Below are 26,060 nucleotides of genomic sequence, written 5' to 3'. Positions count from 1 at the left end.
CCCGTTCTCTCTCTCTCTCTCTCTCTCTCCCCCCCCAACCCTCCCTCCCTCCCTCCCTCTCACCCTGCGCTGCCGTTGTCGCTCCCCTCCCCCTTCCCAACGTCGCCGCTGGAGTAGAGCTCCGCGGAGCTCCCATTGGCCGCGCCCCGCCCACGTGGCCCTCACACAGGGCACGGGATGTGAGCGGGCAGGCGCTGCTGCGAACGTTACACCGTTCGGGAGGCGGCTAGGGAGGGAAAGGTGGGGGGAACAACGTCACTACACCGCTCCGCTCCCCGTCCCGAGGGAGAAGGGCACGGACGCGTCCCCTCCGCCGGGCTCCTCGCTGCTGGGCGGGCAGAGCGCCTCGTCCCCCTGCACGCGCCAGCGACAGGGAATAACGGGCTCGCAGGGTGCCAGGGGACGGGGGGGGCCGTGAGGGAAGAGGGTGGCGACGGGAGAACACAAGCAGTGCGCCGGCGCTGCCGCGCCCTTCTTGGCCTCGGCCGCTGGAACTTTCTGGAAGTGGTGGCGGCGGCGGCTAGGCTGCGGCGCACCTGGTCGCGGGGTAGGGACGGGGCGAGGGACGGGAGCCGACCTAAAGGCACCGGCACGATCCCAGCCAGCCCCCCCCCCCCCCGGCCGCTGCACCTGTGGCGGCTGCTCCCTCCCCCGGGAGGGGTTTTCCGGAGGCGATGGCGCAGTGAGTTTTAACAGGCGGCGCAGTGCGCGTGCGCGGTGGCGGCAGCGCCTCCAAGTGAGGCGGGTGCGGTGGGGCGCGAGCAGTAGCGGTCAAGGAGGGGTCGCTGCCCCTGCCGGGCAAGCGCCGCTTTGCTGCCGAGCGTACGCGGTCACATAAGGGCTGAGAGGAGCGGTGCGTGCCTGCAGGTTGCAGTTAGAGGGCCCGCGGCTTTTGGGAGAGGCCCCTGGAGCCAGGTGGGTGTGGCGCGGTGCCGGAGAGCCCGAGGGGGCCGATCGCCTTCGGGGCACCCGCGTAGAGCGGCTGTGGGAGGAGGAGCCCGCTGCGTCTGGTGGCGCGCGCGGTCAGTGCTTCCGCGCCTCGCTTGGGCGGAGACCCAACCTGCAGCCGCTCGCCCCCAGCGCTCCGCATCCCGGCGGGTGAAGGCAAAGAGCTGCAGGACCTTCTGCGGGAAGCATGCGAGCCTTAGCCCCGCAGGCCGGCACAGCCTGCCGTTTGATGCTTGGGCCCGCTTCCAGGTTTCAAAACAAAAAAAACCCTCGTTTTTTAGGGTGTCTCGTTTGCACCAATAAGCCAGACATCATGTAAAGGCATCAAAAGGGGTTACAGAAGTAGGCTGATGTTAGTCCTAGTTGCAACCTTAAAAATGGGTCATTCATCTGCATTTGTGAAAGGTTTTGCATCTGCTTATTAAAATAATATTATGTGGTAAGGCTTAAAGAATCTGTGTGGTTCTGTATGTGTGGATTCTTGAATAATATTCTCGAGGTGCTAAAGATAGGTGGGCTGTCAGGTGCATTTTGAGAAGGCAGCTAAACAAAGCCCTTCCGTTTGATGTTGTCTTAATTGCCATGCTCAGCCTGCTACTGGATTACTTTGTTACTGTGTAGAAAGCAAGAACTCCTTAATATTTACTACGCAAGTCAGAAAGGTGAATTTTTCAGAATTAAAAGATTAATTTGATTAAGGCCATCTAATTGTGTGGACTTCCCCCATATTCTAATCTCCACCCATCATGTTCCAGCATGGGTGGAGAATGGCATCACAAATCTCGAATACTCCCATGCTACACAACATCCTATTGTTTAGGCAAACTTCTCTCTCTTGCTTTCAGAAATCTTACTGTACAAATGCTGGTACAGATTATTTGTGTTGTAAAGCAACTGCCTGCCTTTTCATTTGATTCTGTTAGTGTACTGTGAGTACTGTCAGCTGACCAGGAGCAAGTATGCCAGCACCCGTGACCACTTAACAAAGGGAGTTGCATTCACTTCATGTCAGGTTGATTACAGAGGTCATCACTTGTGGTGGTGAGCAGATTGCAAGCTATAGACTGTCAGCATAAGTGAAGTAAGAACTGTTTCCCAAGGTAGAATATTTTTCCTTCACACAGTACTATATAGGGATGATACTGATGATTCACTCTCTAAAACATGACAGGCTACAGGTGTAGTACAGTGGTGTAATACTGCATTCTGGTCCTTGTGCATCAGCACAAGTAGTGTGCAGTTCTGAGATTTCGTTGTGTGTTGGTAGGTGTTCACAGCCAGCAGCTGAGGTAACGGGGAAGGAGTCTCATGAGCAACACCTTCTGAAGTAGATACCAAGATTTGGTAATATCTAACAGTAACTAAAAAATATGGTTCCTTAAGCCTTTTATAAGAACTACTGTTTGGACTAACAAAAATCAAGTGTCAGTTAATTGTTCATTGCTAACCCTACCTTAGTTTCTTCCCCTTGTCTCCAGAAGCCCCTCCCTTTTACATACAGTACAGCTGCAAAATGCTTTTGTAGCTGCACTGTGTTGGTGTGCGTAGCACTTCCCTTGATCTGCCCTCCCTAGTGAAATGTCAGCTGTGCAAACTACTGGTCTTAAGAAACATGCACAGCATCTGGTTGAACTGTGTCATTGCTGAGTTCAATCTAGTAATTGAATGACTGAGCATTTCAAGACTGCAATACAAAAATATAAAAATAAGAACTTTACCCTGAGAACTTGCAAAATGTCATGCTGGAGAAAGCATATGCACTAGCCTCTGGCAGGTCAGCTGGTGAGCCTGGCTAATGTACTGCACAGGTGGAATTGAACTTCATTGCTGCTTTCTATTTAATGACAGAACATGGTTCCAGATAACATTTTTCTAGTGGTGTGTGGAAGTCACAGAAATCCTTTCCGTTATCCAACATTGAACACATCATTGGCTATCTAGTGGAGTTTCTCATTACGCTAGACTTTCTTCCATCTTTACCAAAGAACCACCACCACCCACACACTCAGTCCAGTGAATTCTTTGTGTGTCTTCTGCTTCCATGTTCTAAATCTCACTTCCTTTCCCAAGACTTTAGCTATTTTTCTTAAAATCTTCTCTAGTTAGTCTTATATTCCTCCCCAGTTAAAGGGTGTTCTTTTACTTATTTTTCTTCTGCTTTTACATTTGGAGAATTAATATAGCATGTGAATTCTTTCATTTTTCTCTCATTCAGGGAGAGGGGCAAACAAGACCACCAAAACCACAGCATCGGTTCTGTTACTGCTGCCTTACCAGTTAAGGAATGTGTTGACTGTTGCTGTAGTTAACTCATTTTTCATTTAACTCGCCACCTGGTACTCTTACAATCCAAGATACTAACCAGTAGATTGAAACTGCAGAATTTTAAGTGTTTAATTATTTGACAGGTTAGTGTCAGCTGCCCAGAATTACTATTAGTAACCCTCTGCTATTGAGGATTGAGAATAATGGAAATTATGTTCTGTTAATATTTGTTGTCTAAAATATTCAATACTACCAGTAAAAGCAAGCACAGGGTAGTATCTGCAGCTATTCAAGAACAGAAAAGAGAACTTGGATATATTAATTCTTACACTATTCTGGAACTCTTCCATAACGATCACCTTGTTAACTTAAGCAGGACTGTGATGAGGATTATCATTGTGAAAATAACTTTGTATATAGTAAACAACCACATGTAAAAAATAGTGCAGAATCTGTATCTCTAGCTGAGACGTTTGAAGTTTGAAATGTTCAAATTTCCACAAAACCTGAAGTAACAGATGATGTGAATTTTTTCATTAATCATTTATCTTAATAAAATGATTGCCAAACTTTTTTGATGTAAAACCCAGGACCATAAAGCCTCGTATAACTGATGAATGAAGTGGGTAAGATGAGAGAGAAAAGTAATGGTTAGTTGCTTATTTCTCTTCAAATATTTCAGTTCTATAGGTGCCTACAATATTCAACTTAAACAGTGGTGTATCAGATTTGTACCATGCAATAAGGATAACGTCAGTTACCCTTTTCTAGTCAAGTGATCGGCAGACTGTTACATGTTGCATCAAAATGACTGACATAATTGTCTGTGGAACATCACTAACGATCTCCAACAAATGGGAAATTGTTGAGATCCATGTTCTGCTCATGAAACAGCAAGATTTTCATGTACAGATGGAATGAATGGGGAGAAAAGTGGGATAAGGCAACAAATCCTCCTGTCCAGCTTTATGAATGGGAGGAGTCCGGCATTCTAGAGCTTTGTTTTTGTATGCTTGAAAGTTTCAAACGTGGCAGGTCTAAAACCATGTTTCCCTTCAACACAATTATGCAATCCTATCAGAGTTACATAAAAAAAGTGAATAATGGTAGCACATGATAGTTCCACAATGCATGCAAAATCCTCATTTATATTCAGTGTATACTTTAAAAATAGTTGCCTGCTTTCATACTAGGTTAGAATGAGGTAATCCTATACAAACTAGAATACAGCTTTGTTGTTATAGTTAAGCAAACAACTTAGTTACAGACTGGTATATTAAAATGAGTCTCTCTGCATCAAAATGTAACATGCTATCTCATGTCTCTAGAGAAGTGTCACATAGTGCCAGATGCCTGGCCTGCTACAAGGTGTGTGGCTATTAGAAATACTGGAGTGACCTTTCAGAAGAGCATTCAGCAACTTTCAACTACAGGTATTTCAATCCATGTACTATTTTCTCATATGCATAGTGTTCCATAGCACTTATATAGAAGATTTTTTTCATGCTTATTGGGTGACTGCTTCACTCATGACTTGTATTTATTTATCAATTTACTTTTCCATTTGTATGCAATTCAATGATTTCATTTTATAAATTTAGTAATGTAGAAGGGATAGCAAGTTTTACATACAAATGATATACGTATTTATCTTGCTCTTGGAACTACCAACAGTAACACTTCTTGTTTAACAATACATCAAGGAACTTCAGAGAGCCTCCTGAAATAAAGGTGGGGCACAAACAAACTCTATGAGATAATTGTTATGCAGGGAAATCTGTAAATGCAAAATTTGACTCAGAAGAGGGAGATTAGTTTAAGGAAGTACTGTTAATCAGAATATCAAAACAAACTAAATATAGAATACAATATAAATAATACAATTAAGCTCCATCTATCACATTAATCGTGGTAAGAATGTAAGTTCCACAGCAGATTTTCAAAGAGGCAGATACAATATGGTCTCAGGTGACAGACATGTTCACATTTCCTTGTTTACATTGAAATGCATGTATGTGTATATACATAAAGCATTTGCCATATTTTACAAGCATATGTATTTAGTGTCAATATGCAGTCTTTTTTTTTTTTAAATTATCTTCAACTTTTTTCTATTAGGAGAAATACCTCAATTTCACACAGATTATAAAAGTAGCCGATACACTGCAGTAAGGTCAAAGAAAGATGTGTCAATCAAATAACTAGTTTCACATATTACACTTAGCCATGTATTAAACTCTCGTGGTATATTCTGTCTTCCCCCAACTGCATACCTTGGCTGTATTGCATAAATTTGTACAGGAAGTGGTTTCTTGTTGCTGTTCACTTTTAGTGGAGTACTCCTGCCATTTGGGTCAGGCTTGGGTTTTTTTGTAACATGATAAAAAAAGATATTTTTCACATTTTTCCTGGTCACTGAATGGTAGTAAAGAGAGTTAGACTCAAGAAGAACCACTTACTGAACCTACCAGATTTTTTACACAACACAGCTTGGATCACCTTTCGTGTTTGTTTGTTGTTTAATTGCAGTTAAAAGTAACATGCTATGAAGTTTTGTCAGATAATCTCCTTTCAGTTTGTTTCCTTTTGCATTTGCCAGACTTGTAATTCAGTCAGTTTTGTTGCTTCTCCAGTGAGTCACTTCACAGTCTACAGAATCACTTTTCTTAAAATCTAGAATTATGCTTTGCAGTAGTTAAAACAGTGGTAAGTTAGGTATTCTAACTGCTGTTGCTTCCTTCATTTTTTAAAAAAGTATTAGAATGTTCATCATTTTACTGAGATTAAAGTTACTTTATTATTTTTCAGACAGTTCATACTATATTACAAAAATCCTTAGAGGTCAGCTCGAACTCCAAAACCTGGTCCTTTGGGTGGTTCAGTCAGAGAAGTAAGGCCACCAGCCGGCTCACAAGAAAAACGTCCACTCCTGAAAAATGAAAGCATTTTTATTCATTGCTGGTACTGTTATAACCTCAGATACTGTTTAATCACTGGATAGAAGACAGTTACAAATCTGACTTAAGGCTTTTTTTTTTCTTTCGTTCTTCGTATTCATCCTTCAGAAATATGTGGTGCTACTCCTAAACCAAAAGGATTCCAAATTCAAGTAGTAACAAATAGTTTCATAACTGAAATGCAAGATAGGACCACTAGTTTTCTCTTCATTTAAAAGTGGTGTTGATCCCTGTAATACCAAAAGCAGTATCTAATTTTAGGACTTACACTTTTGTTAAAGATGCTTCCCTGTGTTTGGAAACTATAATTGTTTTAAAGATTATTGTTCTTGTATTCAAAAAAATCATTATAGAAACTATATAGGAAGAGGTAACTGTTGTGGTTTAACCCCAGCTGGTCACTAAGCACCACACAGCCACTTACTCATTCTCCCCCCTCCCCCCCCGGAGTGGGATGGGGGAGAGAAATGGGGAAAAAAAAAAAAAAAAAAAAGGTAAAACTTGTGGGTTGAGACAAGAACAGTTTAGTAGAACAGAAAGGAAGAAAGTTATAATGATGATAATAATAAAATTACAATAAAATTACAATAATAATAAAAGGACTGGAATATACAAAACAAGGGATGCATAATGCAATTGCTCACCACTTGCTGACTGACGTCCAGTTAGTTCCCAAGCCACCCCCCCAGGCCAACTCCCCCCAGATTATATACTGGGCATGACATCACTTGGTATGGAATATCCCTTTGGCCAGTTTGGGTCAGCTGCCCTGGCTGTGTCCCCTCCCAACTTCCTGTGCCCCTCCAGCCTTCTTGCTGGCTGGGCATGAGAAGCTGAAAAATCCTTGACTTAGTATAAACACTACTTAGCAGCAACTGAAAACATCAGTGTGTTATCAACATTATTCTCATACTGAACCCAAAACATAACACTATACCAGCTACTAGAAAGAAAATTAACTCTATCCCAGCTGAAACCAGGACAGTAACACACCCAAGTCAAATTAATTCCTCCATTCACACCAACATATGTGTAGTTGCACTAACAAAGAACAGTGGGAAGTAACAGGTAAGAAGAGTTCAGAAATAATAAACCTTTCCCAAACTTGTGATCTTCCTGGGTTTCGTCAGAAATCAGGAAAAAAAAAAAATCAAACAACAACAGGCATTTGTTGATTTACATGATCTAGACAAAAATGCCAACAGGTGATATCATTCACCTACTAAGTACTAAGCCAAATCAGAATTGCCTTTTTCACATTTCATGCACATCCTCTCTAGTCAGTCATCAAGAAAATGACAATTCTCTTCTCAGTACTTTCAAGTTCTTTTTGGCTTTGAATATATAGAAAGGCACTGAATGCATGCCATTGTGTTCAGTAAACTAATGAATGCTTTTTAGCTGTAGGTTGTGAACTCAAATCACTGGAACAGGAATGGAGTTTCTCAAAAGGATCAGCCTTCAAGTAGTTGGCCAGTATTATACCAATATAGCATACCTTGGGCCAGGTTTGGGAACTTTGCCAGCCTTTAGCTCATCAATTATGTCTTCAATATCTTTGGGTGTCAAATCTTCCTGTAAAAAAAAAAAAAAATCATGGACAAAGCAGAAAAAGAATCAGCAATTCTGCTAATTGCAGGATTCAGAATTCATCACATTAGTGGCTCTCTTGGGTGTGATACTAGCATAGGTAATTTTGATCCTGTCCATAAACACACATACTGGTTTAAAGAATTAGGACAATTAAAAAGCCTACTGTCATTTTAATGTTAAAATTTTTGTTTTACGTATGTGTTTTCAGCTTCCTTGATACATTAGTGAGTTGATCTCTGCCGACCCACTATACACATGCCACTGCACATACTGCAAAACGGTGTCAGCTGTGACCAAAAATAAATTGTGGGTACAGTTCAAGACAACAGTTCTCAAAAAATTAATCAGACTGTGATAAAATATTTTAAAAATAATTTTTTTTTAAAAAGCTGGATTCAGTCAATACATTAATTCCTTTGGTCTATGGCATCCCAAGTAAACTGTAATTCAGAAGTCTAAAAGTTCAAAAATAGTGTTAAACCAGTCCAGGCTTTCCAACAGACTTCTTTAAAGTGCTTTCAAAGCTTATCAAATACCTCTTTACAAATTCCAGATTTATGGGCAGACCACTATCACAAAAATGCATCACCCCACTTGTATAAATCAAGACAGTAACTGAAAGGAAAAATACACTGATACGATGTGATACAGATACAGATGGCAGCAAGAGGCCAAGAAACTAAAAGATGCTCTACATTGTAAGTTGTCCCTGCCAATAGAAATTTAAAGTAACTGACCAAAACTTCAGAATCTAAAACAAGTGAAAATACAATTAACCCAGCAAAGAAGTTTATTCTTTTAAAAGGGAATGTAATACTTACATAGTAATTGTCATTTATTTGTACCATCGGTGCGTTTACACAAGCACCTAAACATTCCACTTCTGTCAGTGTGAAGAGTTTATCAGGTGTTGTTCCCCCAACTTTTATACCTAAACCAATAAAGAATACTAGGTTCAGCAATGGTTATTGAACATGATTAATAAAGCATGAGTCTAAGTACTCCACAGTCTTCTCATTACTTGTATTTTGGCCTTAAAAACATTTGCATAGTTAAATCCTCTTAAATGAGTCCAAAATGTTTCCATTAAACAAAAGATTCTAATAAACTGTGAAGTCAGTCTTCAGATAGATTTTTGAGACCTCGTTTACAGGTATGATTTATTAACAAATAATCATGAAATGACAATTCTAAGAAACGTAACAGCTCTAAGGAACATTTTTAGTTATCAATACAATAGAATGGAAAAACAGGGAAAAACACAGCTTTCCTGTGCTGATACGAAATGTGTTAATATACAGTGGTGAATACTGAATTCCCAAATTAACCAAGATGCAAGCATTAACAGTTAGCTACAAATTCATAAATGACTTCCAAGTTTATACATAAAGGCTTATTTCCTGAACAATTCTGTACACATACTTAGCTCCTATGACACATTATTGTTCTAGTGATACAGATACAGACCTTCCCCAGAGGGCACGTTAGCCAAAATAATATCTTGGAGTCTGATCTTCAACAAAATTCTCCATGGAAGGAAGAATGCTGAAAAGCAGTTCTCCTCCATAGTTATTAGAAGGGGGGAAAAAACTAATAAAGTCTCAGTAAGAGCTACACAATCATCCTTAATGCTTTTATTTCTCAAGCTAAGAGTTTCAGTTAAATTAAGCTATCTTTGCAGTAACACATGAAGACAAATTTCATCTAAAGAAATTCTTCACTGTGAGGGTGGTGAGATACTGGCACAGGTTACCCAGAGAGGTTGTGGATGCCCCATCCCTGGAAGCTTTCAAGGCCAGGCTGGATGGGGCTTTGAGCAACCTGGTCTAGTGGAAGGTGTCCCTGCCCATGGCAGGGGGGTTGGAACTGGATGATCTTTAAGGTCCCTTCCAGCCCAAACCATTCTATAATTCTATCACCTTACTTAAAAAAAAGCCTCACAAACAACCTTCATAGAGCATATACCTTAAAAATCTTATTTTGCTTACAAAAAAGTGCATAGCATTCAGAGTCCTCTCATATATATGGGATAGGGCTTAATTTCTCAGTCCAAGAGTCATATTAGAATAATGCATTTCCTGGCAAATTACCTTTAAAACCACTTTTAAGACCACTAAACAGCACTCCAGTCAATGGCCTTTTCTGCTCTACTGTACTGAAATCCTTAAAGAATACAAAATCTGAAATTTGAAGTGCTTAGTACCTATTCGCCAATGATTTCACTCCACATTTTCAATACTATTGCTCTGTCCCCATCATACGAAAAACTTTACTTCAGTATCATTAAACAAAGGTAAAAAAAAAATGTAAAAAGTATATTACAAATTTGTATCCTACCAAGTTTCTTCTTAATGGCTTCTAAAATACTATCAGAGTCTCGCAGCATGCAAGGTGTGGTAGTGCAGACCTGAATATGGTATTTCCCAACAGGTTTGCGATTATACATTGTATAGAAGGTTGCTACTTCATACACTCTCATGGAAGGCATTTCTAAAATTTCAGCAACCTGGAACAAGGGGAAAGCAGACACTATATTGAATTCTTACAGGGCATCAGTAAAGCCATTTAACAAACCATTTCAGTAGTCACCTGTCCTCTGTCTGCAGTAACAGATAAATAACAGGGAGGGGATGGGTATCAAAGCACAGCTGTTTTCAAATGCCAAGAAAAGACACCCGAGTTACTCTGATTGGAGTCACCCTTCTTGAGCACAAACTCCAGTAAGCCATGGATTAGCACAGCAAGGAGTTCAAGTCAATTCCCCTCCAGCATCTAGCATCACACACAAGCTAGATGCAAGAAGTCAGACAGGTTGCAGCTTTCATTGTCATTTCCAGCTCATACTGCTCTTCTGCTGTATGAATGAATGAACTTTTACAGATATGCCCATACTAACCCACATAAGCCTTTCGGTAAGGGAGTACTTATAGGCTGGTACTATGCTCACCTAATTCAGATAAAGCAGGTCTGTCTCACGTTCTGTGATGTACCAGGGCTGGCCTTAGAAATGCCATGGCTACGGGTGCAGATTGATGTCACAGCTAGTAAATAGGGAGTGAAGCATGATCTCCATGGAGCCAGTTCCAGTGCAAATATCCCTGACCTCATTAACCCAGAACCCTGGCAAACTGCTCAGGTTGAGAACTGGCTCTGTTTTCAAAAGGGTAACTGTTTTATGTTCCAGTCTCTATTGCAGGCAAATAACAAACCATGGAAAATATTTGTTCATTTAAAAATCTTAAGATAATTTTAAACATAGTATGAATCTGAAACTTAAAGTAACCAAAAATACTTTTCCCATTCAGTATTAATGGAGATTTGAGGCTTTATGCTACACTGTACAGAGGTAAGTTGCCTTTCTCTAAATGTGCACTTAAATCCTTCAGTAATTTCTGTAATGCTCACAATCCTCACTTAGCATATCTTGATTGAATTTAAAACTTTTCACTTTAAAACTGATGATATGACAGATTGTAACACAAAATATGTTAGATTTATTCATATGAATTTAAACCAGGATTTTTTATTTCTTGGTATTTGATTACTGTCATGCAACCTATCACTTTGGAGCAGTGTAGTTGCTTACTTGCTTGTTTTGAAACAATTTTAATAAATAACTTGATAAGTCTACTGAGCATTTGCTGTGAGGCATTAACACTGCTCTGCAGAAGTCTTTACAGGCCTAAAGATCAGGTACAACACTGGCAATGTGTGTAGTGCCACTAATCTGGGAGGAGAAAAACCCCACCATCATTATGTTTTTTCTTTCCCCAAATTCAGCAGTGAACAAAATCTTTCAAGTTTCTGTTCCTACTTCCAGGATGATTCTAGGAAAAGAGCCTATCTAAATAAGGCTCATATAATTTTTGTTTTGTTCTGTCTGTAAATGGGCTAACATTATGTAGACGATGGAGCCCTGAGTTTTCTGCATTAGTTTTCCCTTTTATTTTTTAAAATGTAGTCTCAAAGGGAATTCTCACAATTCTGTGCCACATGTAAATTCCCACATTAGTACGCTTTGATAAATAAATGCTAATATTCTAGCAAGATATTTAAAGAAAACCATAATAAGATAATTAAGTACTAAATACCTTGTTCATAGCTGATATGGGCAACCATCCATGCTGTCTTTGGGCCAAATCTAGTACTGCCATGACAGCTGCAGACTTGTGTCCCCCTGGGTAGTTGTTTATGATTGCTTCTATTCGCTTTTTAAAGGGAAAAGGGGGAAAAAAAAAAAGTATCAGTATTGATCTAAAGACAAAAGTCTGTGTATTTAACTTTTTTTGTCCGCATACCTTTTGGTTTTCAGGTGTGAACTCAAATGGAGTATCTGGATTATTTTCAGGACTATCTCTGTGCTTCAGGAAAAGAAAAAGAAAACATGTAAAAATAGGGCTGTCAGGAAATTATTCAGGACAGATTTACTGTTATAAAACATCTTCTCATTAGACAGTAACAGTTGAGTTGCTTGAATAAAACTGATATATTCCAGATAAAAATTTCATAGTAGTCAAATGATTAAATATGTCTGGGAAAGTTATAAAAAATTTTGATAATTATTTCGTCACTCCTAAAAATAATGACTTATTCCTGTTATTTCCTATTAAAAACATTTCTTGAGGAATATGGTGTTATCAAAATATACTTTTTTTTAACACTTAATACAGTTTAGCAATTATGTTCAAACTCATCACAGTCCTCTGGTTAATACCTTAATAAACAACAAGGGACTTAAACAGCAGCCCATTTTTTTCTTTCACCATGAGGCATTAACTGTAAAAACTTCAAAATTCATCAAGAAGCTTGCTATACAACTAAAACATTTGCACATCCAAACACACATTAATCCATTTTAACATATTCTTTTGATTTGTAATGGATTTCAACATTCTAATTTTAGATACAACTGTGAATCAGAATGGAAGAAGCAGAATTTTGAATTAATATTTCCAAAATAAGGTATTCTATTATATTATATTATTTTTAAGGTGGTCTTCTAGGGAAACATCGAATTGAAATTAGTGCTTCTATTTTCAGAAAATACAAATTTGGAAGTCTTGAAGAAAGTGACATTTTCCTATAATAAAATCTTAGTTCTGATGAAAATCCTTATCCACCAGAAAAACTTCCTGCCCAAAATTTTCAGTTACCTCTAAGCAGCTCATTATGGTATCCTTGAAACACTCATAGCTAAGTTTCATTCCAAACTTTATACAGTTTTCAAATTGAGAAAGTTTCAAATTAAATGGAAAGTTTGGGGGAAAATGCAAGCTATACTTGAGGCTTGATGTTAAAAGTAATCTACAACCAGCTAATGATAAAAGCTTTAAAAATATATTTAGGAGAAAGAAATCCACTCCACTGGCTTTCACTTCGATCATTTTCTCAAGTAATCTAGGGTGATTTTGTAGTTTCCACGCTGTGTTCATATTAAGCAGTGAAGGATTTAATGAAAAATCTTAACATTGCAAGATACTTGCATACTGAAAGACTGTCATCAGTGCAGAACTTAAAATATGTATGGTCCATAGCTATTCCTGGATTTAGAAATTAATATGGAAATATTGAAAGGCCAAAAACTTGAATTATAACTGTTAGTCTAATGAGAGATTCCCTTTGCTTATCCTGTCTATATCCTAGAGCAGACAGTACTACTGCTCCCATCAATTTGAGAGCTTGTACCCCTACCACAGTTCCAAGTCAAATATAAAACTACAGTCAATATATACTTCTCCACTAAGGACGACTTTCCCCTAATAAAAGGCATTGCAGAAGGATAATCAATATCCTTTGAACACACTAATATTTTATTAAGTATGAATTTATTGCTTATTGTGTGGTCTACAAGGTAACATAAAACAGCTTTTAAGAACACAATTGCCACTATTTTAGACTGACCCTTCCAGATACAGGATTTGACTCCTCATATGTAGTGTTGCTGAGGGTTTTCTACCAATTTTAAAGAAAGTTCTCAAAAAGAGGCTGATGGAGGAAAAACTAATTGGGAATACCGTGCAACTTTTAATTTTTTTTCCCCTTACAGACCTGTTCTATGTCTTAGCTGCACAGATCAAATCCATGATTCATGATAAGTACTTACATAACTTAACTTTTCCTTCTCAAATTTGCATACCCATTTTATTTCAGTCTGCTATTTTGCCTTCCATAGCTATTTGATAGTTACAGTTGTACTTCATCTCAATTTCTTTTGCAAGTAAGTATATTTGATTTATTAAAATCTCCTCCTTTGTCTACAACAGCTCTTCTTTTCAGTGTATCATCTCTAAACTGGTATCCTTAAATAGCCTACATGTGAGGAGGAATAATAAAGACTTTATATCTGAAGCTAGTTTGCCACACAGTCAGTTCTGTGCAGCAAGGCCCCAAAATGTGTTTTAAAGCCTACAGCACAGGTGAATACTAAATAAGATCATGTCACCTTTTTTTGTTTTCCATTTTCCTAAATGGGCTTCATCTCATTCTGTGCTGTAGAGAGCTTGATAGTTTTCATCAGTAGCTAACAGAGTTCTAGGTCTACTGAGCTGTTAGGAATTTGTCAGTCACATGTTCCCTAGTATTCCATTTGTCTGATGACGCACCATTTATCTGAGACTTGCATGAGCTGATTTGCTCCTAAATGGTATCGGTGCATTTCTGCCTTTTCTTAGGACACAGATTCTGGAGAACAAGATCAGAATTAAGGACACAGTATTGGAAGGAATACTATGTTAAATCACAGAGTGGTTGAGGTTGGAAGGGACCTCTGGAGGTTGTCTGGCCCAAACCCCCCTGCTCACGCAAAGCCACCCAGAGCTGGTTGCCCAGGACCATGTCCAGACAGCTTCTCCTGAGTAACTCCAAGGTGGGAGACTCCACAACCTCCCTGGGCAACCTGTGCCAGTGCTTGGTCACCCTCACAGTAAAAAAGTGTTGGCTGATGTTCTCCGAGGCCATTGTCTCTGGCTCTGTCACTGGGCACCACTAAAAAGAGCCTGGCTCCATCTTCTTTGCACCCTCCCTTCAGGTATTTATAGGCATTGGTAAGATCCCTCCTCCCCCAGTCTTCTCTAACAGTCCCAGCTCTCTCAACCCTTCCTCATATAACAGATGCTCATAAAAAGAAACTGATACATTAAGGCTTCCTCTATACACAAAGTAAGTACAATTATGTCTGTACCAACTACAGCAATTTGTAGAAAAGCAAGGTCAAATTCTAGCCATGCTTTTTTTCCCAATTCCCTTCTTGTGCTCCCCAATTTCCTGAAGTCTTACACAGTATGTTTTCATTCTATGCATAGCTTGACTGTATCACATTTCTATTGCAACATTCAGCCTAACCTACTTGAAGTGTGAACAACTGCACTGTGAAGGCCTACCAAAGCCACACTGCCCCCACAGATGATGGTACTCTCTCATGGAAGGTACTAAGGCTGCTGAATGTTCATCTCATTCTTTTTGCTACACCAACCTGGGCCATTTTATTATTCTTTTTCAGTGATTTAATCATCTGTCTTTCTTGACAGAGAGAATTATTAAAGAGTGCTGAAGAATTACAGTAGAATAACTAGAATAATTGAGCTTTCATGTATACTGCAAAAAAGTCGGCCTGAAACTTGACCTATGCCTGTTTACCTGTGGTAAACATTAGTCCAAAACACTGTAAACCAAAATGAGAGAACTGTGTGGTATGCAGGGGAATAGATGTTTAGGGCAACAACCTGTTAAAAGTCCCAATCAAATCAGCAACTGAAAGAAATTTATTACTTCCCCTCCAAGGGTAAAGTACTCTACATTCACTATTCCAGCAAAACTCAAGATATAAACCTTCTTAAGTTAAGAATGGTAGAAGTGCTCTCAGACCCAAGTATTTCACTGACCATCTTCACAAGTAACTAAAACTATAATATAGCAATTATCTAACCTTCTGTACTGAATCCCGTGCAGCCCTATGACAAAGCCCACATCAGGGCAGTCAATGTGTTAAGGAAACTCAGTCCCTGTGTTGAAAACCACAAAGTAGAACAGTTAAGTTTTAGCTGTTAAGGAGGCTAAAGACAGATAGAAGTTAAAAATAGAGAAGGCATGTTTAAAGAAATAAAGGTAACTATTATAAATAAAAGTATCTTTGAAATCAGGCCTTTCCTAGCCATCAGAAACATGATAGATTTGGAACAGCTCTCTTAGGTTACAATGGGCAAACAATCTACCTAGTTTTAAACTTGATACACATTTCTGGGAGTGTGATCTAGCTGCCTGTGATGGCACCAGACTGAGTTTAATTGTTGGGAAAGTCTCTTCTTGGCTGTTTCAGAATAAAAAGGAGTTTCAGTAGAAGTTTTCTTATTTCTGTATATTTCTGATAACATGTAAAGAAAAAACTTGCATGAAAAAAGTTTGCAAAGGGATACAAGGGCGTGCAAATCAGCACTGCCTTTTAATACTAGCTTTTAAGACAACCAGGTCCCCTGCCAGCGTGTCCCCCTGCTGTTACAAAACAAATATGCTGTATGCATTTCTCTTCCTCACCTATAGATTTCCTATATGGAATGTGCAACCAGAAGCACCAATATGCTTTGCAAAACAAAACCAAGACACTCATGTAAATTGACATACAAAGAGGACCACCACAACAGGTTAGAGTTACTCCTGGGTAAGCCTACTACTCCTCCACAAGCAGTTTTAAACAACCTTTGACACTTCATCTGCTTGTAATATTCCAGAAAACTAAAACTTTTTCTAACATGTTTTCCCTACAGAAATCTGGGGAAAAAAGTGCCCCATTTTTTGACTGTATACAAACACTTAGTGTTGGTTACAATAATGCCTTCAGCTCAACTCAGCAGGAAGAGTTTCCCCTGAAATTTGCTGTGTTAAATAACATCTGAAATTTGCTCTGAAAGTTTTTAGTTATAGTTAGGGCAAACAATTACACGCACACACAGTGACATCCAACTATCTTCTTCCCATAGCCTTTTACTTCACAGAAGAATATTACTGTATTAAAAAAAAACAAACCATAAAACAAACCCCCACACAAACAATTTCCTATGCTCTACTAGCAAAAATTCTGTTGTGGAATAAAACTAAAAGGAGTGAATGATGCTATTAAATAAGAGCGCTGAATATCACAAGTAGCTAACTAAAACACACTCTTTCTTTTCTACTTCCCTTTCTCTATTTTCAGGCTCCTCCCTCCAGCAAATAATTTAAGCAGTTACATAAATCTTGAAAAATGCCTGGAGAATTTAGAAGGCTATCTAGCTTCATATGCCAGGCACCATATCCATTAGGGTGCCAACACCACCTTTTGCCTGTCTTCATCAACCTCAAACTACACTTGAAGTTTCCTAAGTTGTTGGCCTACACCACTTCTTCTATTCATTGAATACCAGCTCTCACTCCATAAATCATCAATGCCTGTTCAGTTTTCTGGAAAGTATACGAAGCATGTACTGTAATCCCATTAACTTCATCTTATGAGAAAAGGTGTAGACAGCTGCAGAAAGGCAACAACAGCAACACAAAAAATCTGTCTAAAAATGCTGAGCACCTGCTTCCAATGCAGTGGTCAATTCTCTAGTGAAGTGCTGATTTCTACTACATGTTGGAAAAATGCAAAATTATTCAGCTGTTGAATTGCAGACTAGATAAAGCTCTGAATGGAACAGAATGGGACAGAATATACCTCTGAGATGCTTCAGGTTCTCTTTAGAGGCAGACAGAAAACACATCTGCTTTACACATTTAAATTTGGGGTTTGGGGTTTTTTTGCAATCACTATTGCTATTTATACGTATTATGATAATGCCTAATGGCCTCAATTATAAATCATTATGCAACATGCTATATGACATATAATATGAACAAGCACTACACTTTTCATATGCTAGTGAACAGGGCTAGACCTGGATGTAAGGGTAATTCTGTGGCAAATTTTCGAAATCAAGAAATTGCACCTGCAAAAAGTTTCATGGGCTTCAATTACAAACTCAATTAACTTCAATAAAAAAAGAAAACAAGAACTGTTTTATAATGAAATAAGTTTAAACAAAGTCTCATCTTCAATCACACACAAATACTGCTAATATCACCATTACTATTAATAAACAAGAGTCTTCACTGTGTAAGAAACACAAGGCCAAAAAACTAAAATAAAACCTTTTGATACTCTATCGCCGCTCTAATAAGAAGTTCTACTGAAAAAATGCTTTTTTTGTAAATTCCAGCAGGCTTCTAGAGCAAGCTCTGCCCATCAGAATCTTTTAGGCAGATTAAAACAAGTATATGCCAAACTCTTCTTACACATCCCCCTTCCAGTAAGGTAGAAAATTACTTACCACAAATAAGGTTCCTCCACTGGCATTGCACACTGCTGTTCTATGTAAGTATCGAATTTGTCTTATCTACAAACAAAAAGCAGATAGTATTAATAGTTAATAATTTACATAACTGCTAGAGACTGCTTTCAGAACCAGCTTGATTTCTACTCTAATTGTAAGCCATTAATTCTAATGTCATCACTAATAATTTGAATTAAGTCAAGAGAAGAATATTAAGGGCTCTCCTGTACTAGTACAAGAGCACATCTCTTAACTCATCTTGACCATTTCAGACAGTGTAGAAGTTAAAGGAGTTAACTTCAAAGAGATAATACTCTGCCACAGTTTAATCTAACTGCCTTGAATACAAATTCTCATCAAATATTTAATGAAGAATCTTCCAATTTGTTACTTTATAGTACATCCTTTAAAAAGTTTGCAGAAAGTACCATTATTGAGGTTCTTCTCTAGTAAGCATTTACAAGCTTCTTCAGATTTTATCTAACTGAACAGTGAGATCAGGCATAAGAGAACAAAGTTAAGAACCTGAAATATCAAAAGGACATAAGAGCCATATGCAGGTTATGTTCAGCTGTTCTCTGTCTAGATGTGTCATGCCAAAACAGATCAAGATTGCCGGATTCTAGCCAGTATTACTAAAATCATTTGATTATATTATCTTGTCATAAGCAAACATTCTATAAATTTAATTTTATATTCATTTTTATATTGAACTCTAGACCAATTTTGAGAGTTCTTAAAGTAAGAGAAGTATAGCATATTTAAAAAAAAAAATCCCCCCTTAACTACTTAATTTCTGTTACTGTATAAAATCTGTGGCATTTTAAGTGGATCAGCATCAAACTAGCAAAAATACAGGCATGAGGTCAGATCTGAAATCAAAGCCAAGGTACCAGTGAACTACAGCAACCTAATCAGCTCAATCTTTTCAGCAGCAGATCATGTAGCTTTGCCTGCAGCATAGTTTCACACGATGGCTGCAGTCTTTCCCTGTGATATGATCAGCCCTTCCAGGAAGCACTGGATTTGCTATGCAGTTACGTGTATTATGTTGTATGCACCTACTTCCTCTTTGCTCTCCACTTCTGGCTCAGCTGAAAGCAGCAGCCAGGAAAGCAATTTATCTCCTGCCATTCTTTGTCAGAGGCCAAAATGAATTGTGGGATACATTAACAACTCTGTGGATTGCAGATCATTCCTGTGTGCCACCCCTTCCAGGAGACCCTCGGCCTGTTGCCCTTATCAACTAACATGAAGCACATCAAATGAACTGCACCGGCATGCCAATTTGAGTGCCCTCTGTGAACCAGACAACATGTAAAATTCAGACAAAGGACTAAAAAGTGTAAGTAGAGCGTGCAAATACAGCTGAAATTCTGTAGACAATGCTGAAAGGAGCATATAAATGAGAATTTGATGCTCCGGTACAAGACCTACTAAATGCTAAGTAAATAGAACACATGGAGTTTTGGCTGTGAAGGGACCACCACCACATTGTAAGCCTCAGGTTTGTCGCTGTAAGAGGCAGTCTCCTACCAAGAGTAGCACTTCAGATGAAAACCCTTTATTCTATCGAAAGATGCTGTACTGTTTCCAAGAACCAGAATCTGTAATTTCAGACTTCAACAACTAGGACAAGACCCCATTTTTTGCACTGGCCTAAAGGATTTCAATTGGTGTGAAAAACAATCGGATTGAAAAACAAACTTAAGGGTTTTCCTTCCAATGGTTAATCTTACATACATGGGCAAGACAGAAACACTATTTCCACCTGTGAAGCTTCCCAATAACCTGCAGTAAGCACCAAGCAGTTACTGCTAGAGCCTTTTTCACTTGAGGCAAGCAGTGCAACTCTAGAGCCGGTCAGGCAAGTCCGGCAGGCCCCGGGGCCGCGAGGGAGACACCCGGCAGCGGCGCCCGTTCACCGGCTGCGCCGGGCTTTCTTCCCCGAAGCCGGGCCCCGCCACGGGGCCCCGCTGCCCGCCCACCCCCTCCCCGCCGCGGGCTCCCTTTTCTCCCGCGGCCTCCTCCAGCCGAGCGGGCGCCCTGCCCCGACCGGCGGGGACAGACGCGTCGCCGCAGCAGCCTCCCCCTTACCGATCGCGCGGCCGCGGCCCGCAGGGGAGCACACAGGAACATGGCGGCGACGGCAACAAGCGGCAACCCTCCGCCCACCCTCTCTTCCTTCTCCTTGAGGCCTACGCTCGCCCTCCGCGCAGCAGCAAGGAGACCCACCCCGCGCATGCGCCGGTGACGCCCGGCTGCGCGCGGGGGCGCGCGCGCCCGCCGGCCGGCCGCGTCGGCGGGAGCGCGCTGGCTGAGCGCGGGCGCGCGGCGGCGCGCAGCGGCCGTTGGCGGTTCGAGGCTTCCCTTGTGATGGCTGCTCGTCCAGCAGGAGCGGGTCTCCGCACGCTTTACTGCGCTGTCAGGTATCACGACTGCCTGCTCTGGAAGGAGACGTTATCCAGACTGTCCTTCCTGCAGATGTGGGATTCCTGTCCTCTCAGACGTACAAGGTTTGCATCGAATAACGGAAGCAAACCACAAGACCTGTACCAGTGAATTTTAACCTTTTGTGACATGCATCAGTGTGAAAAAAATTTGTTTGGAAAGGAAGTATCTGTAATAAACAGGGGGAAATTGCAGAAACCGGTGAGGTTTTTTTGGTCCTCCATTTACCTCGTTTCTACCCAGTTTTGTTGACCGGCATTCAGGTCTTGCGACGAGGAATACAAATGTATCTTTTTCACTGTAAAATAAATTAACATTTTTCAAATAACAGCTAAGAAGGAAGTATTTTATATCAATGAGTACTCGGCATTTCAGATTCGCAGAGCATCAGCTGATGTTCCAACATCTCTTAACCATATCCTTTCCTCCGAGGAGGCTCTCCCCTGCGCTCACCACCCTCTCGTCTATCCTGGCTCTCCGTGATGCAGCCTTATTAAATTCATGCGGTGCGTAGTGAAAAACTATGCACATATATTTTACTTTTGCAAAAATTGTAGTGATCTGCTAGCTGACGCTATGAATATCAAGTACTTTTAGTAAATACAAGATAAAACAAAAATTCAGCTTTCCTTACAGTGTTTTCTTTCATCCAACATGTTAACTTATTTTTCATCTGCTTATTTATGTTGAAAGGCCCTTTTTTACTTCATATAAACATTCAGAAAGGCAGGATTAACTACACTAGAGCAAAGTTAATTTTATTAAAAAGATTTCATGATTACATCATGGATTCATACTGATAAAATGATCTATCAGGGCACTTGTTGGGACAAAAGGCCAGGTTAGAGAGAACTACGGTGGCTATGCCTATGTAGTTGCACGTGGCAGGCACCTGTAAAGAAACCTGTGTGTATGGTGAGACAAGAGCCCCAGTACATCTCAACAGATAGCTCTAGACAAAGCCCCAAACACTATGCAGTGCACATATTAGAACAATTGGAACAAGGTCCTTACTACTGTTTCAGATAACTGCATATATACAGACATACACGAATATGTGTATGTATATATTTGGCAACTGTTACTGTAATTAATGTCCTTTTAACAGAACACACTTCATTTGCACAGATCAGGTAGGATGTGGGACTAGCTCTCTGGTTAGACTACTGCCTTTTACATTTGGGTTTAATGTAGTCAGTGGTTGTCTTCCTGCTCCTTATTCTTCATTTCCTCAATGCTGAGAGCTACTATCAGCATTTGTAATTTAAGTGCTGCTACCAGTATTTGATATTTTCATTGATTTGTTTTCACTAATTATTTAGTCGCTTATAAACCTCATTTCTGTACTTGTATACTACCCTGAGATGAATTCTTAAAACACTTGAAAGACTGCCTAAAGCAGAGCAAGTATAATGGTGCAGCAATGTTCAAGCACAGATTACAGATTCCATTGCTAAGCCAAAATTTTACATCCTGTTGAGAATCTGCCCTAGGCATACAGTCTAAGAATAGCAAAGGCCATGTATGATTAGATTCAGGGACTGTTCCTGTGCAGGTAAATTAATAAACATTCATTTTTATTTTATAAAATATATAATTACAGTAATTTATTAGTTATATGTTAGCCCAATACACATTTTTCAGTTGGACTTCGTAAGTGTGTTAGTAAACAAGGAAAAAAGCATTTGGAAGCATTTGTAATTTAAACTCAGTCTATTTATCAGATGACAGTACTAAAAAAACAGTGTGGCCCTGAATGGGAGTACAGTATCTGCAGCGATCTGCAGACTTGCCTGTTGCTTTGTGCGTTCTGCCTTCTGCATGCACTGAAGTGCCAAAGTCTGTTTCATGCAGGGCCTGGTGCAGCACCACAAAGCACGTGCATGCAACTGCTCAAACTGCCAGTGATACCTAAGAGGGTCTTTTATGGACCACAATGATTTCAGACAACTACCTTTCCAGTGTGACCCATCAATAAGGGAAGCTGCATTAAGGAGAACAAGACCCCCTGTGTTTACTTTTTTGACAAGGGTCTGGAAATGCAGCAGATGATGTACTTGTGCCTATGTCTCCAGTAGGGCAGGTGTGCAAGGACGGGTGAGAAATGGCCAGACCACCTGTTTCTGTAACTTTGCACCCTGTCCCCAGCAGCCTCACAAGCTCTAATTCCATGGGCTAATAAGGGAGAGATGGAGAATGCTATTGTTTTCTGCAAATGTAGGCTAGGTAATTATTCTTGCAATCAAATAATTATTTACTGTGACATTGGATTTATTTATTAGTATGCATTATGCCAAATAATTGCTTTCAGGCTCTTGTTTTAAATGGAAATATACAAGGGATATTTAATGACTGTTACATTGCTCTGCATCTTGAAATACAAAAATAAACAAATCAGCTTTCATTAATCTTCAATCCATTATTCATGTACAGGCATTCAGTGTATATTTTCTGACATTCAAAAGTAGTACGTCCAGCCATAGCAGTACAAGTAATATTAACCAGTCATACTTGAAAACATTCAATTTTAATTATTTTATGATACATGCTGTAACATTAACTAATATAAATAGTAAGTAATTTGCAGTGTAGGGACTGTGAATGTTGGCAAGCCATTTGAAGAGATTTTTCTGAACACAGGTCATCTGGAGAGAACATAAATACTATCAAATGGTATCACAGGCTTCTTATCACATTAAAACACCTTCAGTCAGCTCTGCTGTCAACTATGTAAAAAAGAAAAAGAAAAAAAAAGGCTATTAAGACCTTTCTGAAACCTCAGTGTTATACATTAGTATGTTCGTATTTAACCAGCACAGTGATCTATTTTAAGAAGTGTGAAAACACAGGGGACAAACAGAAGAGATCATATTAAATAATTAAGACCTAAAAACATTGGAAAACAAAACATTCTCAGTTGCAATCTTCCCATTGCAACACTGTACAAAATACGGGCTTATATACCCAGGAGTGTTTCAGTTAAAAAGTGTGGCCATCTTTGTGATAGATTAGATTTAATTAATCAAAAAAATATATGTACTACAGAGCAGAATTAGTATAAAGTATGATCTGAGACCTATTTCTGTAAGCAAAGTAGAGACAAAGCAGGCAATTAACTGCCTGCTTAACACACTCACCCAAGAACTGTAAATATTAAAATGAATGTTTATTAGCATCATAGAAGGAACTCTTCCAACAAAAGATGACTGTATGGGTAGTGTTGAGGTTGTACATGAAACCACTTTTGCAGAACATTTTTCTTCAGAGAAATAACTGCAGAAGGATAGAGACTGGAAAGAAAATGAGAAGGCACCTGGAACATGGGAAAAAAACCCAAGCCACAGTTACTTAGCCACAGTGCTGAATAACAATTAAGAACCAAACTGGAAGTGAATGCCAGGGAATACTGCTGTAGGGGGAGGCTGTCTGGGATGATAATAGTCCTTACTATACCAGAAAAATCTGGAAGGTGTAGTAGGTGTTAGAGCATCTGAAAAGACATTTATAAAGAAGGAGCATGACACTGCCATAGGTAACTGCCCATACCCTCTGTGCTCATGGAAACTGGTATAGCTCCACTGAAGGAGAGAGAACTGATCAGATTTTCCTCATCTGAGGACCAGGCCCACTGGTTTGTGAGATATGAGCTTTCACAACCCACTGGATACAACAAATATATTTCAGTTCTTTTGTTGATGATCACTTTGCTTCCATGGCCTGAGTACTAGAGATGATAAATTTGCATCTCTGTTCTACAGTTTGCTTGAAGCAAATGGTAGCAGTACCAGTAAGTGATGGAGAATGACAATGAAAATAGGCTCAAGCCGTATTGTGTACCTAATGCAGATAAAATGCTTGTAACCTCAGCATCCTTTTACAATACCCACTGAATGAATAAGAGGAAGTTTTGCATTAGCTGTGGGGACATGAACTCAGTAAAATATTAATAAATGGTTTAGCCAGTTATTTTGTTTTCTATCATGAAGTTTGATATATGTTTAAATATAAAAGTAATCTGTGCTTAACTTCAAAGATGACTTGTTGGCATTCCTTCATGATATAGTCTGTACTATATACAGATGGCATTACAGATTAGCAACACATGATAAGTTTTTTCTTCACCATGTACTTTTATGACACACTGCAGTTTTTTTTCTTTACCATGTACTTCTTTTATGACACACTGCACTTTATTCAACATGCCTACACATTGCTTATGTTCCTAGATGTTGCTTTAGTGTTACTGAGGTCTAACGACCAAGCTTATGCATCAATACGAAACATTCTTCCACTGATAGAATAAGGGATGATGAAAAACATCTTAATGCTGTTTAATATTTGCACAAAGGCATTGTCCAATTTTATAAGTCCCTTGATTAGATTTGTACTTTCTACAAATCCAGTTGTTTCAATATGCTGCAGCAGTTTAAATTTCACCTTTATGTGGAAGTACATTTCACATTATGTATGAAAGTGGAAATGCAATGCACTTAAAGTTTAGAAAGAATTTAAACTGTCCTTTATTTCTATTACTCACATTATTTAGAAATATATAACAATAACTTAAAATGTGCCCATACAGATAGATATTTGTGCCGGGAATGACATAATTGTAGTTGGTATATAATTAAGACTTTGTTCTCCAAAGATGAAGACCTCTTTTAGAATGTGATTAGGAATTACTGTATTTATTTTACAGATAGGAAGATGTGACGCAAATGTGTACTGACCCCTGGTTAGTCACAAGAAGTCACCAAGAGCTGGAAAAGAACACAAGTCCACCAACCTATAACCTGGCATCCTATTCCATGGACCATGTTTTTCCCACTAGTCTGAGAGAAATTCAGTTCCCAGTGATCAAGCATTCATAATCCCTGGTTTGCAGCATGGGAAGGAAACTAGAAACAAATGCTTCTCAATTAAACTATTAATAGAGATGAGGAGGTAAATGCATTCACACACTTAGCATTGGACACTTAAATGCTCAGGCTAGGAACTTGCACTCCTTCTGTAGTTAACCTACTCTCTCCTGCCTATGTACAGAGCCTGAACAGCTACTTTCCTAAGTTAGTCTCTCAAGTCAGGTACCAAAAACTGTAAGGAAGAGGAGCTTCCGAATAGTCTACACAATTTAATTTTAATTCTTACATTGCTTCTGTATTCAGGCTAAATATTAATTTAAGCTTAAGAATGTTTTGATGTGCAAATAAACTGCTGTAAGAGATGCTGCTTCTCTCTTCAACAAGGCTTTGAAAAGCTGGTGTGACTTCCATTGGCATCTCCTGACTTTCTCGTGTTAATCATCCGTGAAGTTCAAACACCGTTAAAAAAAGGGATCAGCACCTTTTTGCAGCAGCTTTGAACTTTCTTTATTCAAAAGGGCAGCTAGAACTATAATTAGGTACAACTAGTCTTCATTATTTAGCTCATTTATTTTTTATGTCTTCCTCCCACAGTGCCTGTGAACCTCACATCTTGTGCTGGCAGACATGGGAGTCTGAAT

The 26,060-nt window shown here is 39.3% G+C and overlaps 1 protein-coding gene and 1 long non-coding RNA gene across 4 annotated transcripts; one reads left to right on the top strand and one right to left on the bottom strand.

Annotated features, from left to right (window-relative positions):
* The first annotated feature begins 1,062 nt into the window (after window positions 1–1,062).
* Window positions 1,063–16,292, top strand: LOC128142110 (uncharacterized). 3 transcript variants are annotated; one of them, XR_008235266.1, is made up of 3 exons: window positions 1,063–4,646; window positions 11,069–11,113; window positions 12,667–16,292. It is a non-coding gene; the product is annotated as an uncharacterized LOC128142110 (long non-coding RNA). The 3 variants fall into 3 exon arrangements; XR_008235267.1 differs by having other exon boundaries at window positions 11,069–12,149; XR_008235268.1 differs by having other exon boundaries at window positions 11,069–12,725; window positions 12,804–16,292.
* Window positions 5,986–20,373, bottom strand: NDUFV2 (NADH:ubiquinone oxidoreductase core subunit V2). Its single transcript, XM_052787813.1, has 8 exons — window positions 20,204–20,373; window positions 18,104–18,169; window positions 12,062–12,124; window positions 11,855–11,971; window positions 10,101–10,269; window positions 8,585–8,694; window positions 7,669–7,745; window positions 5,986–6,142 (listed from the first exon to the last, which is right to left on the bottom strand). Exons 1-8 carry the CDS (start codon window positions 20,348–20,350, stop codon window positions 6,049–6,051), a joined length of 843 nt encoding a protein of 280 aa, XP_052643773.1. The 5' UTR covers window positions 20,351–20,373; the 3' UTR covers window positions 5,986–6,048.
* Window positions 20,374–26,060: the final 5,687 nt, after the last annotated feature.

Source organism: Harpia harpyja, chromosome 5, assembly GCF_026419915.1.
Source record: "Harpia harpyja isolate bHarHar1 chromosome 5, bHarHar1 primary haplotype, whole genome shotgun sequence".
In the NCBI taxonomy this organism is placed as follows: domain Eukaryota; kingdom Metazoa; phylum Chordata; class Aves; order Accipitriformes; family Accipitridae; genus Harpia; species Harpia harpyja.
The sequence above is the reverse complement of the archived record's forward strand: the minus strand, read 5'-3'. Positions and strand labels throughout refer to the sequence as shown.

Bases quoted from the DNA above. Each gene is read 5' to 3' on its own strand.
- NDUFV2 (XM_052787813.1), bottom strand. From the start codon at position 20,350: ATGCGCGGGGTGGGTCTCCTTGCTGCTGCGCGGAGGGCGAGCGTAGGC. The intron at 18,170-20,203 runs GTAAGGGGGAGG...TTTTGTTTGTAG, and splicing joins GGGCCGCGGCCGCGCGATCG to ATAAGACAAATTCGATACTT. The intron at 11,972-12,061 runs GTATGCGGACAA...CCCTTTAAAAAG, and splicing joins TCACACCTGAAAACCAAAAG to CGAATAGAAGCAATCATAAA.